At 45.5% G+C, this 19123-nt stretch overlaps 2 protein-coding genes and 1 pseudogene across 12 annotated transcripts in view; 1 reads left to right on the top strand and 2 right to left on the bottom strand.

Moving 5' to 3' along the window:
- The window catches only part of ZNF239 (zinc finger protein 239), a 67733-nt gene extending 60673 nt beyond the window's left edge, over positions 1-7060 (bottom strand). Inside the window, 2 exon segments of the mRNA XM_045196036.3 lie at positions 6198-6248; positions 6995-7060. Of these exon segments, the coding sequence (XP_045051971.3) occupies positions 6198-6212 (15 nt within the window). The 5' untranslated portion in view covers positions 6213-6248; positions 6995-7060.
- A 3645-nt stretch (positions 7061-10705) lies between these two features.
- On the bottom strand, positions 10706-15764 carry ZNF32 (zinc finger protein 32). 11 transcript variants are annotated; one of them, XM_053923357.2, is made up of 5 exons: positions 15672-15760; positions 14693-14761; positions 14182-14282; positions 12911-13050; positions 10706-11635 (listed from the first exon to the last, which is right to left on the bottom strand). In XM_053923357.2, the coding sequence occupies exons 4-5, from the start codon at positions 12978-12980 to the stop codon at positions 10884-10886; spliced, it is 822 nt and encodes a 273-aa protein (XP_053779332.1). In that variant the 5' UTR covers positions 12981-13050; positions 14182-14282; positions 14693-14761; positions 15672-15760; the 3' UTR covers positions 10706-10883. The 11 variants fall into 11 exon arrangements, with proteins under 11 accessions (XP_053779332.1, XP_053779334.1, XP_045052129.1 ...); XM_053923359.2 differs by having other exon boundaries at positions 15692-15711; XM_045196194.3 differs by lacking the exon at positions 14182-14282 and having other exon boundaries at positions 12907-13050.
- An 831-nt stretch (positions 15765-16595) lies between these two features.
- Positions 16596-19123, top strand: part of LOC112305404 (S-adenosylmethionine decarboxylase proenzyme 1-like) — a 189953-nt pseudogene continuing 187425 nt past the window's right edge.

The following is a 19123-nucleotide window of genomic DNA, read 5'->3' as shown; positions in this document are numbered from 1 at the left end:
GCAGTCCCCATCACCTGTGAGGCCAGAGGTGTAAAAACCTCCACCGACTGTGGGGGCGGGAGAGCCGCGGAGGCCCCTCCCGTCTGCAAGGGGTGAAGCACCATGGAGGTCCCTCCAGTCTGCAGAGGGAACGAGGCAGTGCAGTCCTCTCCAGTCTGCAGCGGGAATGGGGCAGGGCTGGTCCCCCCCACCTGCGAGGGCCGAGGTACCACGGAGGCCCCTCCAGTCTGCAGAGGGAATGGGGCAGGGCCGGTCCCTCCCACCTGGGAGGGCGGCAAAGCAGCGGAGGCCCCTCCCATCTGCAAGGGGTGAGGCTCCACGGCGGTCCCTCCCACCCGCGGAAAGAGCAAGGCAGCGGCGCTGGCCCCTCCCGCCGGCAGAAGGAATGGAGCCCCACCGGCCCCACCCGTCCACAGAGGAGAGAGAGGCCCCTCCCCACTGCATGGGATGAGTCACCACGGCGGTCCCCCCCCCCCCCCCCCCCCCCCCCCCGTCCACGGAGAGAGCGAAGCCGAGGGCAAAGCCACGCCGGCCCCTCCCGCAGGCAGAGGGAATGGAGTCCCACCGGCCTCCCCCACCTGCGAGAACGGCAACTCCGTGGAGGCCCCCGCCACCCGCAGGGGGCGAGGATCAGTGCTGGAGAGCGGGGAGGGAGCCGCGGCGGGCCCCACTCCCGGGGAAGGTAGCAACACCACCGATGTCCCTCTTCCTGGGGAGGGTTCATTCCCTGGGTTGAGCATTAATGAGGTTTATCTCCTCATTATCTTTCTCCTCCTGCGTTCTACTATCAGGGAGGGGTTTCGAGACCACCTTCTCCTTCTACACCATTACACGCTTCTCTGTCTCCGGCATAAGGCTATTGTGCAATATTATAAATGCATTAAGGTAGTGGAGTTCTTCTGAGAGTTCCCACCTTCGGCAGTACTGTTTCAACCTCATAATAATACAATAACTCAAGGAACCATTCACAGGCCACCTCATCTCATCACTCAAAACATAAGTAGGCCACACTGTGTTACAATAATAAATCAATAACTGCTTACTCAAGGGATTCTTATCTGTCGACTTAGAGCAGTAGTTCTCCCAATCCCTTAGAATTCTGCCCAGTGGGCTCCACTCAGGTACAGGCTCAGAACAACGTGTATAGTTCCAACAAAGCATGCAAAGATTCAGAGCAAGAAGAATACAGATGACATACAGACAGGGTATTTCCCCAGCCATTGTCCACAACTCCATTATTCCAAAACAGTTACCAGGAAAGAAATTCTCAACCAAAACACTTTCGCATCCCTGTTCCCTTCTCCGTTCCATTTCCTTTTCACCTTTCCGGACGTGATTAGGCGGCCGATGCCCTCAGGAGTGCAGAGAAACTCTCAGAGACTGGGAAAACTCCGAAGTCTCTCTCTCCCACACCTGAGGGGGTCGGTCTGCCACGGGCAATTACATCCCTTCGTGGTTGCCAAAAACTGTTACAGAGCAGAGGGAGGGGTTCCTTCACGATAAATTATTACAGAAAGGATTCCCCCTTTCTGTCTCTGGAGGTTCCTTCCCCCACGCCCACCTGCTAGGTTCGAAATGCCCGCCGCCAGAGGAAAGACGTCTCTCAATGCCAGAGACTGGTGAAAAGGAAAGGAATTGTTTATTTAAAAGTTACACAAACTTAGAATAATGACCTAATGTCTTCAATAAGATACTAAAGTCCTCTAGAATACCCACAGATGCACAGTCCTTCCCTCTCCCTGTGCCCAGTCTGGGGTACCGTGTCTCAGGAAAAGAAGTAGAAGTCCGTGATTCAGGCTCCCGGCACCATCAGCTGTGTGGCTGCTGCAATCTCCAGTTAATTCAAAGCCATGCGGCACCTTCTCATGGCCCACCAGCAAGAGTCCTTTCTCCCCTTTTCTATGGCTGCAAAGTCTCTCCTGCTGCCTAAGCCGCGTGGCAAGAAGAAGCACTCCAAAACCTCGTGGTCCTCTCTACTCTCCTTCAGAACCGCGTGGTCCTTTTCCCCACTTCAGAACCACATGGACCTCTATCTATCTACTTGCTTCAGAGTCTCATGGTTCACTCCTTCCTTCAGAGACGCATGGTCTCCTCCCCATTTACTTTTGGAGCCATGTGGTCTCTTCCTTCTTCCCCCAAAACCTTGTGGTCCTCCCCACTACTATGGAGCCGCGTGGTCTCTTCTTCCTATGGCTGCCGGGCCTAGGTTTAAATCCCAGTGCCCATCTTCCATTGCAGCCCCATTCCTGACTCCTCCTACAGTCAGCTACACCTGCCAGCATCCCTGTATTCTTCCAGCTTTACTGGGCTGCCATAGTAAGTCTGGGCAGGTGTGGCCCCATGGCATGGAGCCAATCATCTCCAAGCTCTCACGCAGGCCCTGTAACCAGGGGGAGTTGCTTCCCAGTCCCACCTTGGGTGGAAGTCACTCCCATCTCCCTGGCTCAAAGCAGGGCCACAGCTATTTAACATATCCATGAAACCAGTTAAAGGTTATAGATATGTTAAATGACCATGCCAGGGGTTAGCTGCAAAGCTCTTGCCACCCAAAACAGCTCTGAATAGCCCTGTTCCATGTGTCCCATCCCCCTTGGCTCAGGCCTGTGGGGGTGAAGACATCCTACATACATTTTTCTAATATTTCCTGGACACCTCGAGTCCTGGACCCCATTATAAATCCCTTCTTGGGGCCCTCCTCTTTGCTGCACCCTGCTTCAGTGGGACAAAGAAGAAGTGGAGGATGTTGCCCAAGAGTGACATAAATGCATGCATCCTTTAGTACAACAGGGCCAGGTAGATATCAATAAGTCGAATTAGCCACTCCTCTCAACCAGATTTCTTGACCTCAAGAGGAAAAAAAGTTTCTTTCTGTCCAAGGCTAAGCTCTCCTTACTCCAGATCAAATCCTTTCTTCCCTTCTGAGATACAAGTCCATCAGTTATCTTTTTTCCCTTTTATGTTTTATCCATCTTCTACCCTGTTGTCTGGATTATGGAAGACACCATCCCTACCTCAAAAATATTCAGATAACTTCAAAGCTTGTCAATACTATCTCCTAAATCTCCCTCCAATGTGTTATCTCATCCTTATTCCCATTGCCACTGTCCTAGATAAGGCTCTCATTTCTTACCTAGACCATAATAACTCCTTACCAAGTCTTCAAATACAAATTTTGCTATTTTTCAATTCATAGATCAGATAGTCAAATTTAGTAATTTTTAAAAATCCCACAAAGTGGTGAGGAGAATTCTGTGCTGAGAATGGAATGGTTATGGTGATGGACTATAAACTTTGTAGTAGGTTGAAAATTCCAAGAGATGAGAAATAATATGACAGTGGACCAAATGAAAGGAATCAGTGTGACAGGGGAAAGGAAAAAGGGAAAGAAAATAGTGGTTCTGCTAAAACAAGATAAAGCTGGGACTAAAAGACTCTAATAATAAATAGTCTCCCCTTGTATCAGCAGAGCTTATGAGTCACCCCAAAGTGGAACTCAAGCTTACTTTGGGAAAGTGTACTCAGTATCCTGAGGGCCAACCCAAGTGGAAGGTCATGGGATCAGTAGTTTCCTGTCCCTCCCACCACCGCCAGGGCTCCCCTGCCCCACCTCCAGTCCCCTCCATCAACAAATGTCAAACTCCTTCAAATGACATACATCATGTGCCTTTCCACTTCCTTTCCAGAGCCCTTCCTTGCTGGATCCAACAATTTACTTTGCAAGGGGCAGGAAACAGTAATGCATAAGGCAGGAGGTAGACAGGAGCTGTAGTCACACTGGATTGATTACCTGTAGTCATCTAAACGTCATACTCTTAGTCTAGAATAGCCCTTTATACATTGCTTCCGCTCTGACTTACATTACTCCCATCCATTTTGGAACTCCTTTCAGTTTCAGGACAATCAACAATCTCCTTTCTGAAGAATAAGGATGAGTTAGGTGCCTCTCCTCCAACATCTCATACTATCTTTCACATACCTCTACTATATTAAATCTATCTTCCAAATTGGCCGTAAGATTCTAAAGCAGGGGTCCGTCCCCAGCCAGGTTGCACAACAGGAGGTGAGCTTGAACGTAATGTGCTTGAATCACCCAAAACTCCCGTCAATGGAAAAATTGTCTTCCACGAAACTGGTCCCTTGAGCCAAAAGGGTTGGGGATTGCTGTTCTAAAGGATAGGAGGCACGCTCAACTAATCTTTAAACCCTCAGCAACTAACACAACTGACTCAGAATCTAAATGATATTTACAAATACACATTCCATTTAAAAGAATAATCAAATGCTACAAGTAAAAGAGAACATTGAGATCCTCAAACTCAACACTGTCATTTTCAGATGACAAAACAAAGGTTCATGATGGTGAAGTGACTTACCCAAGTCATAGAGGAAGGGAGGGGTTAAACTGGGGCTGCTGCCTTTCAGAAGACCCAAGGACAATGTCTGGTACATAAAAACACTCAGCAAGTATTGGTGGGTTGAAGTCCTTTCTTTAAATTCAAAGAGTTATTAATATATACCAGAATCTTAAAATTTATAATATTAGCAATCTCCAAATTCATCAGCAGTGAATAAATAATCTTCAGTAGGTAACAGGTAGTAGAGAGGGAAGAAAAATGTACAGGGTCTTACTCATGCTAATATCCTTTGAAGTCTTCAATTACTTTTCAAGGCACAGTGATGACATGCTTTCAGTACCTTGAGGCAGTTTACTGTTCTCTAAACAAACCAATTTTTGTGAGTTCACAGTCTCTTCCTATGTATGTGAGGACTGTATTTGCCAAGCAAAAAGATGGTCTTGGTTAAAAACCAATTATTTTTCCCTTAAAATCCAGCTTGATATTTTGTTCAAATAATTCCTGGTATGATGACTTGTTTAGTTATGGAGAAGGAACAGCCTGGTATTAGAAAACATGGGGCTTACTTCTGGTTCTGCTGCTTTCTGCAACAAAGGACAGGGTGTTTCCTTTTATCTCCCTCAAAGTTAGAGTGTCCTCTGTAAAAGTGAGGGCACCAAGGCAGAGAGGGGCTGGCTGGCTCCTTCCATAAAACATTCTCTTCCAAAAAACATTTTCCATAAAAACACAAAGAATCATAAAACATTCTATGATTCTAAGTGCCAATCTTGAGGTAACTTTCTAGAAATGGTTTTATGGAGACAAATGAGAAATTGTTTTTTTAAAAAACTGCCAATAACTAATTTAACACTTTATTGTACCGATTAAACATGCAGATATGTTGGTAAAAGAACAAAGCAATCAGAGCATAAAAGATGAACATCTTACCTCAGAGATGCTCACATAAGGCAATATTTGACAATAAATGCAAAAAATCTATGGATGTACAAACATTACTGAGATTTAAAAAAAGGAGTGAAATTCTCTTTTTAATAGGTCTGGAGGTGGCAGTGCCTAGGGACCTTAATTCTTAAAACAAACAAACAAACAAACAAAAACCACCACAAACAGTTCTAATACACAGCCTGGTTGAGGAGCATTTCTGGGAGTGAGTTGGTTTTCCTGAGACTAGTTATCATTGGACTGAACATGTAATAGCTTTAAGACTTTCAATGTGAACGACATGTCTAGCAGAGAGAGGTAGGCTTTGGCAGAGACCACCAGCAAAGATGCTACGTGAAGTCTTTCAATAAAAAAGCAGAGCCCAGTGCTCTGGGGAGTGGCCAAGTTCATGGATGGAGGGTAATTCAGTGGAAACTGATTTGTAATTTAAAGGCAGCAGCTGTGATAGGTGTGGTTCAGTTGGTTGGCTGTCCTTCCAAGGTGAGGGATAACCGGTTAGATTCCAGTCATGGCACATGCCTGGGTTGTACGTTTGTTTCGGCTATAAGAGAGGCAACCAATCCATGTTTCTGTCTCACACTGACGTTCCTTTCCCTCTCTTTCTGCCTGCCTTCCCCTCTCTCTAAAAATAAACAAACAAACAAACAAATAAATGTTTAAAAGAATAAATTAAGGCAGCAGAGGCCTGTGCAGACTCTGGCAACATCCTCTGATAGCATTATGCCCTTAGTATCTCAATGTTACTGCGCCCATATGTCTGACAACAAAGAGAAAACGACACACAGAACAAGGATCGGACAGGCACGCAATTAATGCTGATGTCCTTCCCCTGTCCCAAGAAGGAAGGGTTACTTACATTCTTGGGGAGATAGCATTTTTGGAGAAGAAACCCCAACTCACCTGGAATTTGGTCATTCCCTCCTCTCAGGACAGAGTTCCAGAAAGTTAGAGCTAGCAAAAGAGAAAAAGCCATCAAAATCAAGTCCACAAGACTGCAGGGAAAAGTCCCTCCGTTCCTGCTACTGTGTGAAGAAACCCTCTCCTCTTCTGGGGTGCCTTTCTTGTCTCCCCAAGCAGTACCTCTCTCACCTTTCTCTACTGGGCTCAGGTTCAAACAGGCCACACCACCCTTCCCACCAGGGTACATCCTGCTGCCCCTAGCAGCTCTAAAATATTCCAGTTAGAGCAGTGGTAGATCTCGAACTGGATGTATCGCCTTTAGGGATGGATTTTTGGATGCCTGTGACGCGTTCCTCGACCTGATTCGTTTTTGGGGTACAGGAACTCAGATGCAACATTTTAGCGAAGCAACTCAGATGCTGTGGGGACAGAAACCTCGGTCTGTCACAAGGGCCCCTGTCGGTCGCCAACATCCGCCCAAAACCTTGATAGAAGGCCAGTCACTGGCGTGGTAAAGGCCAGCTACGAAGCCTGGAGGCCGGGCAAAGCCGGAGCTCAGGCTAGAGGATGGCCCCTCCCAGACGCAGGGCGGTTGCAGGGTGTTCACGGCTCCCCGCATTTTTGCGGCCTGGGCCGCACCTCTGCGGAGTCCCTCGCCTTCCCACGGCCGCCCACGCAGGCTTTCGGGTCTCCAGCCCGGAGCCTCTCTCTGGAACTCCCACATCTCCACTGTCCGAAAGGCCTCTGAAGAGGCGCCAGCAGCCAGACTCCGCTAACTTCCCACGTGAATCTAATACCTGGTAGCGCAGGATCCCCGATTGCGACTAGCATATTCGTCACGCCCACAGCGAACTACAAGTCCCAGAAAGCCGAGGGAGTGTCACTGCCACTTCCTGTTCGCCTTGTACGTCCGGTGCCGGTCCCAGGACTTCCAGCGTTGCTGCACGAAGGTCTGAGTTTAACTGTTCCTTGATGGTTCATTCACGTTATTCATTTTTAAATTACAAGCGAGTAAGAATTATTTTAGGAATGCCCATTAAAGTGTTTTTCACTTTGTTAACGTACTACTTGAGGGGGAGAACATAAATACCACCCGTAATTTTGTCTTTACCCATAAAAACGTTCTGAACCGACTGTATGCCACTTGCCATACACATCTGCCTCTTGACGTTCATTAGTTTAGCAAACACTTGAGGGCCTACTGTGTCCAGGGACTGTTCAAGAAGCTTAAAGAAAGATCACGTTGGATGTTAAATACTAGAGAAGGAAACAAGCAATAGTTGATAAACGGTATAGTGTATTATAAGGTCATATGTATTATGGAAAAAGTAGAGCTAAGTCAGGGATAGAGGGACGCTAGTGCAATTTAAAATAGGAAATTTTGGAGAGGAGACTGAGGAGTTGAGGGAACCAGTCACGTGACACTCAGCAATTAGAACTCTTCCTAGGATTTTTTAGTTACAGGATGGAGGACTTGGGAGAAATGGGGCTACTCCATCATGGCTGATACCAGAAGTCTCTGATTTAATTTTATACCCATTCATATTGCTGGTCCAATAGTTGATAGTAGTTGGCGCCAATTCAATGGCAACAGGAATCCCCAATTTGGGGTGTGGTGAAGAAGGAAACTTTATTCAGTGCAAAACAGCTCACTTGTGATGCAACACATCTATGAGGCAGCCCTAGGGCCAGGCGCCTTTCTGGCTAGACAACTCTACTCTGCTCCTTGCTAGTCTGCTTTTCCCTGTGCCAGGGACTTTTAGGAGGGGCTCCAGTGCAGATTAAGTTCAGCTGCTTCTCTTCCTGGCCCTGGACCACCTGGTAAGAGCTGAAAAGTGATTTCAGGTTGGTAGCTGCCTGTGCCGGGTTTGGAAGCCCCTGGAAGAGGCTGTGCTATGATCTGACTCTGGCTGCCACCTGTGCCAGGGTTGGGGCTGCTTAGCAAGAGGCACCGGGCATGCTGAGGCAAGGTGCTGCTTGTTTGGGCTTTGTGGACCTTTGGGATATTTTAGGAATGTCTGCAGCATGGACCAAGGCTGGTTGCTTGTGTGGAAAAGATGTTGAAATTGGTTTAGGCTTGTGCATGATTTGGGTGGGGTAGTGTCTTAGGGATTCATCAGGGTGCAGCGAGAGGTGTTAGCTAGGTTGACAGAGACTCAGATTTGGTGCCTGCCTTCACCTGCAGGTGGGTGTGGGAGTCTCAACAAAGTAACAATGGTGACTTCCAGGACTTCCTACTGTGCTGCCCAGGCTGTGTGTAGGGTGGGCTCAACAATGGACGATGGTGCCAGACAGCATTTCTGCCCCAGAGAAGAGAGCTGCCCCTATATCCCTCACCCTGAAGCCAGAAGATTCAGTTCTTCCCTGTATGTCCTTGGCACTTTGTTGTTCTTTTGCTGGAGCTTAGGGCTAGCATTTATGAATGCTTGCTCAGGCTCTTTAAGAGAAAGCCTAAGTCTACTGAGCGGCCTTCGGTCTTACCCAAATGGAATCCCTGATGATTTTTCACAACCAGAAATTGTGGGGACTCCTCTTCCTGGTTCGGATGCTCTGAGCTGGGAAGCCCAGTGTGGAGTTAAAATCCCTTGGTCCTTGGTAAGGGATCCTCACACCTAAGATATCCGTCCTAATCCTTAACTATCACAGGTGGAATTGAGACCAGCTTGTTTCCTGTCTCTACCCTTCTTACCAGTCTTGAAGTTGTTTTTTTATACTTTTGGAGGAATTCTGTTCAGCTGGTATATAGGTGGTTCTCAAGAGTGCCTGTTCTATAATTTAGTTGTAATTTTGACGTGGTCATGTGAGGAGGCAAACACAGTATTTCCCCATTCCACCATCTTGACAAAAAATCCTCATCATTCACTTTTTTAAGTTACATAAATATTGGGTTGGCCACAAAGTTCATTTAGTTTTTGCAGAATAATGGCTTTAATAGTGCTTAGTTGTCTTTAATTTCATTCAGGACAATTTTTGTTCGATTGTATCATGACAGTGGTCATATCACTGTGCATTAAAAAAACCCATCAAAATTGGTGAATTTCTGTGCAGCCATTTTAATATTGAAGATGGAAGAAGATACACAATGTTTCTGATGTATTATGCTTTAATATTTCAAGAAAGGTGAAAATGCAACTGAAACAAAAAAAAGATTTGTGTAGTGTATGGAGAATATGCTGACTGATTGAATGTGTCAAAAGTGGTTTGTAAAGTTTCTTGGTACTTTTGACATTTTGACCAAGTCTTTGCTGTGGGGGTGTCTTATGCATTGGAATATTTTTAGCAGCGTCCCTGGTCTCTACCCACTAGAAGCCAATAGCAGGAGATAGCTGCTATACTCAAAATATCGAAATCAATGAAGATATTGGTGAAAATGAATAATGTATCCTTTATTTTATGGAAAAAACCATACAGATCTTTTGGCCAACCCAATATTTACGAGGAAAGTTTATATAGATGACTAAGGTTAATAAAAAAAGGAAATTCTTCCTCAAAACCAATTTCTTCTAATGTCCTTCATTTCATCCACTACAGCTAAAAAAAAAAACAATTAAGAATGGATTATCCTTCCAAATATCTTTGTTTGTCTGTGTATGTGTAGGAGGAAGACAATAGTATTTTTGGAGGATTGTACCTTCATTATTGACTACAAATCTGGGCTCAGTAATAAGGACAGTCATGCCCTTTTGAGGTGACTTCAACCCTGAGATACTGCTACTTTTGTCAAAAAGGGCATGAATGGCATTGTGTCTCCCTGGGAGGAGTTAGTTTAATAGAGAGCATAATAGGCTTAGGATTCACAAAAAATTGCAGTTTTCTGCCCTTTGGCTATAGGCAAATTATCTCAGTACTGGAGGATTGAAGTAAATTCACAGTGCAGACTTCAAATCTTTGCAGGGTTAAAACGGAAACTTCTTTTCTTACAGTTTTTTTTTTTTTTTTTGAAGATTCTATTTATTTACTTTTTAGAGGGGGAGGGTGGGAGAGGGAGAGAAACATCAATGTGTGGTTGCCTCTCGCGCACCCCCTACTGGCGATCTGGCCCACAACCAAGGCATGTGCCCTGACTGGGATTTGAACCCATGACCCTTTGCTTCGCAGGCCGGCACTCAATCCACTAAGCCACACCAGCCAGGGCAAGGAACCTTCTTTTATGAAGAAAGGCTAGAGCCTCTGCTATGGACATGGTGAAATGTTAGAATAGGTTTTTGGGGGGTATCATCCACCTAATACAATATTCAATAAGCGTATTATTAAAGTAGTTAGATTTACCTCATCATTTCTACCCAGACTTAAATGCAAAAGATTAATTTGAGTATATAGAGAAGAAAGAAAAATCTTGAGATTGATAAAAGGATTTTTAAAAAAGGCTGATGCTGTCAATTAAAAATATAAAATCTGTATCTGCTACACACAGAACAATATCTGAGTGTGTACTAGATTAATGGAAGCACCTTGGGAAATTAGGTCAAAATAAACTGACAGAAATTATAAAATAAACATGATGATGATGAAGATAAACAAGACATTTATTTTTCATACTCATTTGGAAAAAAAAAAAGTCAGTTTGTCCTACCCAATAATGGTCTTTCTGAGAGTCTCCATTCAGTCCATAGAATTGGAGAGGCCGCTTGATCTCAGATTTTGTACTCTTATCTTAATTCATAGAGTTCCCTTTGAAGAATCTGGTTAAAGGGTGAGCCTTTGTGAGCAGCTTCGCTGGTGCACCGCCAGACTTCCTCTCTGAGTGAAGCTTTTCCCACATTGGCCACATAGATATGGTGTCTCTCCTGTGTGGATTTTGCCATGCAGGATACAATTTCCCCTGGTATGGAAACTCTTCCTGCATTGTACACAGGCATATGGTTTCAGGCCTGTGTGGACTCTGAGGTGAACAATTAAGCTTCCTTTCTGACTGAAGGCTTTTCCACACTGATCACATCTATAGGGCTTCTCACCACTGTGAACTCTTCTATGAACAGCAAGGTTACTCTGGTTCCTGAAACTTCTCTGACAAATAGCACACTCGTAGGGCTTCTGTCCAGTGTGGAGTCTTTCATGAACAGCCAGACTACCTCGTTGACTAAAGCTTTTCCCACACTCCTTGCATTGATACGGTTTCTCTCCCGTGTGTATTCGCTGATGTGTAACAAGATTGCCTTTGGCCCTGAAGCTTTTTCCACAATGGGTACACTCAAAGGGCTTTTGACCAGTGTGGATTCTCTCATGTAACGTTAGACTACCCTTTTGCCTGAAGGATTTTCCACATTCCTGGCACTCATAGACCCTCTGTTTCACTCCCGGTGAATCTTCCTGTAGTGTCTTAAAATCTGGGGATTTTTGTTCCAGTTTATCTCTTCTGAAAGAATTCTGGAAATCCCAGCTTGAGGATCCAGTGGCCTCAGAGTGATCATATTTGTGGTGGGCCTCTGTCATCACATCTAGTAAAATGAGAGGGAAGTCATGTAAAATGCACCAATATGTTGAGTGAGAATAGGGAAAAGATAAACAATGCTTTGTTGAGTGCTTATTATGTGCCAGACATTATACAGTGAACTTTGCATAAATAATTTAATCCTGAAAACAATTTTATGAGATTGCTGCAGATAAGGAAATGAGAGCATAGGGAGATTGTCAAAGGTCATGCAGTAGATAAGCATAGAGTTGGGATTCAAACACTGGCGTGCTCCACAGCAGTGTACTGCCTCTACACTGTTTAATTTATCCTCCCAAATAATCTTGTGAAGTAGACATAAATATCTCCAGACTCAGAAAAATTAAGAAAACTATACAGGATCACATAGAGCCTCAATGCAATTTTATCTGACTTCAATTAGGTGACGATCCAGATTGTGTAGGACCTAAAGCTTTAAAATTTTGGAGGCACTCCATTACAAAAAAGCTATAAAAGTGGGAACAGGACCTTGCAGAGACCAATGCAAGAGAGGAATCCTGAAACTTAGATTTCATTAGCTTCATGAGAAATCCTCTTCTGTGTGAGTCCGCTTTCCTGACAGTGGAGTAAACTCCATGATGTCAGAAAATGTGTAGTAGAATCCTGGGCACTTTACATCTATTATCTCTCATTCCTACTAGCTGTGAGGGTACAGCTTATTGTCCTGTTTTATAGATGAAGACCCTGCAGTACAAGGAAATTAAATGACTTGTCTGATACTACAGATCAAGTCAGAACAACTATAGATTCTGATCTAAGGAATTTTTCCCTTTAAAATTCATGCTACTTCAGTTTACTATGCTATGGTGGAACTGAAATCAATTTGTGTTTGGAAGTTATTCTCAAGCACTTCCTATGCAATGACTGACAGTATTTTCCATTATTGCCTTGTATCTGAGCCGCTTACTACCCTTTAAATATGGGTCCAATTTATCACTATTAACAGTTTTCTTGGAGTCATCCTAAGGAGATTTTTCTAATTGTTCCTCTGCCTTACCCTTTTTTACTCAGTGACTGCACTGAGATTTAAAGTTCTTTTTCATTCTCTGAGAGACTACCTCAAGTTTACCTCCATATCAGGATTGTCCTTTTGCTGTTTCTACTGTTACTTCTGACTCCAGCTTTCTGGCTTTCCCTATAGCCCCCAGAAGGATGAAGTCCACCAAAGGAATGTCTCCTCTACTTCCTTACCCTGCCAACCAGTGTTAAGGACAGGGACAAAGATCACCTGTCCCTAAGGACAGGAACAGAACTCACTCACTGAAAAATGCTACATTCTGTGCATATCTTCCATGACAGTCCAGCAGGGTAGCTGTTGGAAATCCAAACATGTCCACTCCTGCAGTATGACCTTAATCACCACCTCTTCATATAATGCTTCCACAGGCTGTTCTTGAGCACCTGAGGGAGGAAAACACCAACCAAACAAACAAAAAAACAGAACAACAAAAACAGGAAAAGAGCATGAGAACTGATGCATGAAAAGATTTAAAGTCAACAGGAGCTCCAGTTTGGGGTACGAGTAAATGGAGGAACTCTGGATGGCCTGATGTAATGTCAGTTACGTGTAACACATAACAGCAAAATAGCCTTAGGGGTACCATGACCACACACAAACAAGCCCAGGAGGAATCAGGAGGTAGAAAAGCAGAGAACACATAAACACATATCTCTCTTTTCTGGCCAATCCCTAAGATAATGGGCACTCCTGTTTGTTCCTTAGCCTTGGCATGTCATTAGAATCTTCCAGTTTCTTCCCCCATCTAACCATCTGCTCTTTGGATAGCCTCCAAAGGAATTCAGGATCTATAAAAGTTAACATTCAGCCTTCATGACTGGTTCTACAATGGAAATGGCTGTAGCTCTCCTCTCTAATTCCCCCTAAGTTATAAGGAGAGAATAGGAGATTTTGTATGCTACTTTTAAACCATTCTTAGGAGGCTCCAGATCCAGATCCTCCCCTCTCTTACTCTTCAAGATATGAGGATAACAGTTCTAAGGGAAGTGTAAATACTTGTTAATACTTGGAAAAGGAAGAGCTACTTTGGACTCCAAAACCAAGCCCAAGGAATTCCAACTACGGTGAGTAACTTGCCCAAATTCTCAGAGCCAGTAAGGAGTCAAGGTGGGAGAAAGATTCAACTCCAAGATTTTCTGGATCCAAAGCCTATACCTTCACACTAGATAATTGTCTAGTGCCTCATCACTATAGAGCTGGTGGGAATTTTTATAAAATAGAACAGAATAAAACAGGGCTTGGAAAGACTAGTACTCTTTTGGATCCCAGGAAATTCTCTTACTCTATATTATCTTTTTCTACACTTTTTCTTTGGAATATTCTCTTCTTACTTCAGGATCCTGATTACTGCATTCTTAACACTTTATACAATGGTTCAATGTATAATCTTCATTTCCTTCTAATATGTCTCATCAAAATGCTAGCCACCACCCTGGTCAGGCAGCTCTCAGATGGTTGGAGTGCTGTTCTGTATATCAAAAGTTTGCGGGTTCCATTTCTGTCAGGGCACATACCTGGGTTGTGCGTTCCATCCCCGGTTGGGGTGCATGTGGGAAGCAACCAATTGCTTTACTCTCTCACATTGATGTGTCTCTTCTCTTCCCCTCCTCTCTCTCTTAAATCAATAAACATATCCTCCAGTGAAGATTAAAGAAAAAAAATGCTGGCCACCTGATTTAATGAAATACCAGTGTGATGCTACAATTCTTTGTTTTGTTAACTGAAGCACCTGGTCTTCTTGTCAACTGCACATTCTGCTACATGTTGTGGTGCCTGAAGAGGCATTTTAAATTCTTATTTGGAGGCCTCACCTCCAATTTCAAATAAAAGCTACAAAGCAATCCCCTATTAAGTGTCAGGACGCTACAGGACATTAATTTGGAAATTCAAGGTGTTATACTGCTCAACAACTGCACATCCACCAAGAGTCGGTGGAAAGTACCTGGCACCCGCTGCCTGAAGTTGAACTCTGTTCCTGGGGAATCCAGCAAATAGAGCTTGGTCAGAACATGAGGTAGTACTTACAGCTCTGCCTCTCCACATACTGTGAGATCTTCAACAAGTAACAAACTCAATTGCATCTCAGGAACTTCCCTGATTAATAAAGGGAAACTGTCTTATTTTTCTCCCTAGATCACATGTCTGAGGAATTAATTTTCTTAAGATTTTGGAGAAAGTGGCTTTATCATAGCAATTATTGCTTTTCCCAGCAGAAAAGCCATTTATCCTGTGGAAAAGCTCAGAATTAGGTCATTAGACCTGGTTCCCCACTCCCCCATGTGACCTTGTGCAAGTAACCAAACAGCTCTGACGACATTTCCACACTTACTAAATAGATTAATAACAGTTTCATATCAAGTAGTTCCTGCGAGAATAAGAGAATCAAATGTGAAGGGTCTCTGACAATGCCTGTAGATTTAAGGTCTAAAATTGAGAGTCCCCAAAAGGAGAGAACCAGAAGAGGGAATGACTGCTGTCTCCAGAAGCTCCTGGGGGATAATTTCAGGATAAGGAGATTCTGGGTAGGGAAGATTATATTCTCCACACAATTGAATCTACTTTGTCCTTTCTCCCATTTACCCTCCCTAGAGAAAATGCAAGTCTCCTGTCCATCCTCTGAAACCCTCACGGCTGTGACAGGATACACCTGTCCGGTGTCTCCCCTGCCCCCCGCGTCCCGAGACTGCAGGGTGAGGGGCCTTCCACATGCCCTGCCCTGCCGAGCCTTGGTCTAGGAGCCCCTGCCCCTTGGAGCAAACTCTCCCTGCGTCCTGAACACTGCCACCACTTGACGGCATGTCCTGCGTGCTGGACCTCAAGCCCCTCACCTCCCTCCTCCTCCTCCTCCAGTCCAGCTGGACCCTTCTCTCTAGCCACAGGCTTCTCCCCTCACGGCTCGCTCCCTCGCATCCGGGCAGGCCTGGCCTGCTCCAAGCCTTGGGGGCAATCGAGGGGCCATGCGGCAGCCTGCCAGAGTGGCCCTGGCTCGCCTGGGGGCACTGACCTTGCAGCAGCCTCACTCACCACGGCCGCGCAAGCCCACACACAGACAAAGGCCAGCGCCGACCTGCAGCAGCGCCAGCGGAGCCAATCGGACTACAACTCCCAGGAGGCTCTGCATAAACCCGCCCCCCAACAGACCCTAGCGCCCAGCTTCTTTGGAGCACTGTGGGAAATGTAGTTCCTCAGGGTGTCCAAACACTCCTCCTGAGGTGCGGACTTGTCCTCAGACTAGAGAGCCAAGCAGAATGGACAACCCGGTGAAACCGTCTGCTGAGCCTGGAACTGAGTATTATAGTGATGTTGCAGGGTACTGTGGAAGGAAAGAAAGTCTTGGGGAGAAGTTGGTTGATAAAGCCTTGGGTGCTTAGGGGTTATTTGTAGGGGTTATGTGTGGAGCCACTGTGTTAAAGGTTAAGCCTCTCTCTTTGGAAACTAGATCTTTGGAAATGAATCCTGTCTCCTTTACTTGCTGCAAGTAAATAAAACTACATTGTAACAACCACTGCTGCGTCTTGAATAGAACACCCCAAGCAGTAAACTCTTTTAGGTTGGTAACTCCATGTAGGACTCTCTTAAAAAGGCTCCCTCTCTCTTGGCCTTGTGTGGATGCTTGATGAAGAAGTGGGAGGCAGCAGCGCCTCTGGGGCTTACCCAGGGGGAGGTTTCTGCTTGGTGCTGACCACCAGGATTGCTGCTTGGCCTGTGGACACCTGAACCTGTTTCATTCAGTGCTTAAGAAGGCGAGTAGGTCAGCCCCTGTGGTTGCTTTAATTAGCGTTCTTATTCCTGTTTTGGGCACAGGGTATCAGAAACGTAGTTTCAGTCCTGGTGCATGCTTATTTTCTGGTTTGTTGGGCAGGCACTGTCGCTGGGAAGCCAAATTCAGAGTCTCACTTAGGTCTAACTCTGTTTGGGGAGTTGAGCAATGCCAGCTGGGAAATCTAAGACAGGGGTCCCCAACCCCTGGGACGTGGGCCAGTACATTCAGTGGCCTGTTAAGAGCCAGGTGGAGGGTGAGCCAGGGAAGCTTCCTTTGAGTTACCGCCTGAGTTCTGCCTCCTATCACCCCTCCCCTGACGGTGGAAAAATTGTCTTCCCGGAACTGGTCCCTGGTGCCAAAAAGGTTGGGGACCATTGATGTAAGACATCCTCAGGTGACAATCTCTCTGGTCTGGTTGTGAGATGGTCTGTCCTGTAGGAGTTGGATTTTGTTCTTTGTGTGGCCTTGTTTGTCTTATATGTAAAAGTACTGGACTTGCAAAATGAAACCGGTAGAATCAACCACGTGTATTTATTTTGAATAATAGAAGCCAAAAGTTCTGGCTTCCTAGCCACATGGTATAGAAGGAAGGTAGAAATGACACAGGGAAATGAATTGCTTTTAGTAAGATTTTAGAGTGGCTTTAAGACGTAATTTACTGGTTCTCTGTCCATTCACCTGCAAGGATGGTTTTGAGGTTGCTGACTCTGGGGAAGTGCGCACTCATGCATTCCCATGTCAAAGTCCAATCAAGCTCAGAAGACTCCTGAGACCTCAGGTTCTTTTCAGAGTAGTAGCCCATTAGCTTCCTCTCTTTAATCCCAAACTGTGGTGTGGCTGGAGGTGGGGCAGGCGGAAGTGAGATAACTTATTCTCTGCTGCCACAGGCAGGATGAGGTGCTTCTAAGCTATGTCCTGTCCTTGAGTAGCAGCTCTGCCTCAGCCTGGGCACAGGCCTGTACGACTGTGAGAGTCTGCCGACTGGCAGTGAAATGGGCTGACCTGGGCACTTGCACTGCTGTGGAAGCAACAAGGTGGAGCAGCCCCATGTTGTATCACAGCAGAGACAGGCATAGAAGTTTAGTAACAGAATACTGCACTTCTGAGTGTGAGCTGGAAGGGAGACAGGTGGAGGGAGGCCATACCACCCAGAACCTTCTTTTTTAGCAGTTTTGGTCTGAACTGTGGCAGGTGAGCCAAGCTGTTAAACCAGGCAGCCTAGGCATGCCTTCTGCCTTTCACAGTCCCACCTGTCTGGAGCATGGAGGGCCAGCCTGGGGAAATCTTAGCCCATGTTCTCTCTCTGAGTCCAGGAGCCAGAGGGCTGAGAGGAGCTGGGGCCTGTTAACGTAGTAGGAAGTGACTGCTGTGTGGGTATCTGGGCCAGAGAGGAGTTGAGACTGGGCAGTGCCTCATGTGAACAGCCCCTCCTGGCATGCTGACTCTTTATCCTACTGTTTGATTACAACATGTACTCACAGCTGTTCCTTTTCTTCACCTTTAGTCCTCAGCTCCTAATGTTTTCAGTCTGGGGACAAAGAGTGGAGGAGCCAGTCGGTAGGCTATGTAGACCTCAGGTGATCTGTTCATCTCAAGGCTTATGCCAGTATCTACAGGGCAGTGGGTTTGGGGGACAAAGAGGTAGAGAATAACTGGTGGTTTCTTCCTGAATCTTGATTTTCAGAAGGACTTTTAGTTTGTAGCTGTAGCTGTGTAGCTGGCTAACTAGGGGATGGTGTCTAAAAGGATATCTGTTCATAGAGAGCCTTGTGCTGGGGCCTGAACAGTATGGCCTCACCCTTCTCCTATACACACACGCACACACATGAGTTTGTATTCCCCAGGAGTGTCTCCTATCATCATGGGAATGGGGAGAGAGGGACTTTTTGTGGTACATCTAAGAGAGCAGATGCAGAGGGCCATGTCAGGACTTCCTCCCAAGCTGTCCTCCTCCCTAGGCCCAAGTGCCTTACAAGATACAGCTCTCTACAGCCACATGGCAAGCATGTGTGCTTCAGAAACTGTGGGACACCTACTGGATATTGTGTAGAACTGTCATATCTGGCATCTCTTCCTCCTCTGAGATTACTGTGTTTTATCCTCTGGTCTCTCCCTTTCTACATAGTCACTTCCTGCCCAGCTCCTACCTGTCTTTCAAAGTCCTGGACAGACTGAGCAACTTAATAACTGATTCTTGAATAAAAATCATGGTTTTGTGTCCTGGGTCATATGGGAAAAGATTCAGATATGACATCTTCCCCCTTCTCTCCATTGTTGGCATCTTTGTTGTTATTGGAGGCTGTTACTCTGGACTACCTTGCTCATTAGATCCCCACCAGAGTGTGAGTTTATGAGTGGCAGGATCTCTGCCTCCTTGATTTTTCCCACTTCTGCCTCACTTCTTATGAAACATGTCTCCTGTTAGGGTAGTGATCCCTTTATGTACTCCAGTTCTCAGGAATCCTAGAACCTAGGAGAACTGAAGACTTTGTCAGGCAGCCGGAGAATTTCACTTTTTCAACTCAAAGATGTACTTACTCTGTCCATGTTCAGCAGGAAGCAGTTATAAAACTATGACCCTTGTTCCTGTTCCTTCAAGAATGAGGAGTGAAAAATCTCAGTGGGATCATTGTTAGATAGGACAAGGGTTTCAATGTCTGGGCAGTTCTTATTACATGTTATTCTTGCTAAAT

This window comes from Desmodus rotundus, chromosome 4 (assembly GCF_022682495.2).
Source record: "Desmodus rotundus isolate HL8 chromosome 4, HLdesRot8A.1, whole genome shotgun sequence".
Taxonomy (NCBI): Eukaryota; Metazoa; Chordata; class Mammalia; order Chiroptera; family Phyllostomidae; genus Desmodus; species Desmodus rotundus.
Note: the sequence above shows the minus strand (reverse complement) of the source record. Positions and strands in the feature narration are given on the sequence as shown.

Excerpts from the sequence above, each read along its gene's own strand:
- ZNF32 (XM_045196190.1), bottom strand. The coding sequence starts at position 12,980 with ATGTTTGGATTTCCAACAGCTACCCTGCTGGACTGTCATGGAAGATAT. Across the intron at positions 11,636-12,910 it reads ACAGAATGTAGCATTTTTCA|ATGTGATGACAGAGGCCCAC; the intron begins GTGAGTGAGTTC and ends TCATTTTACTAG.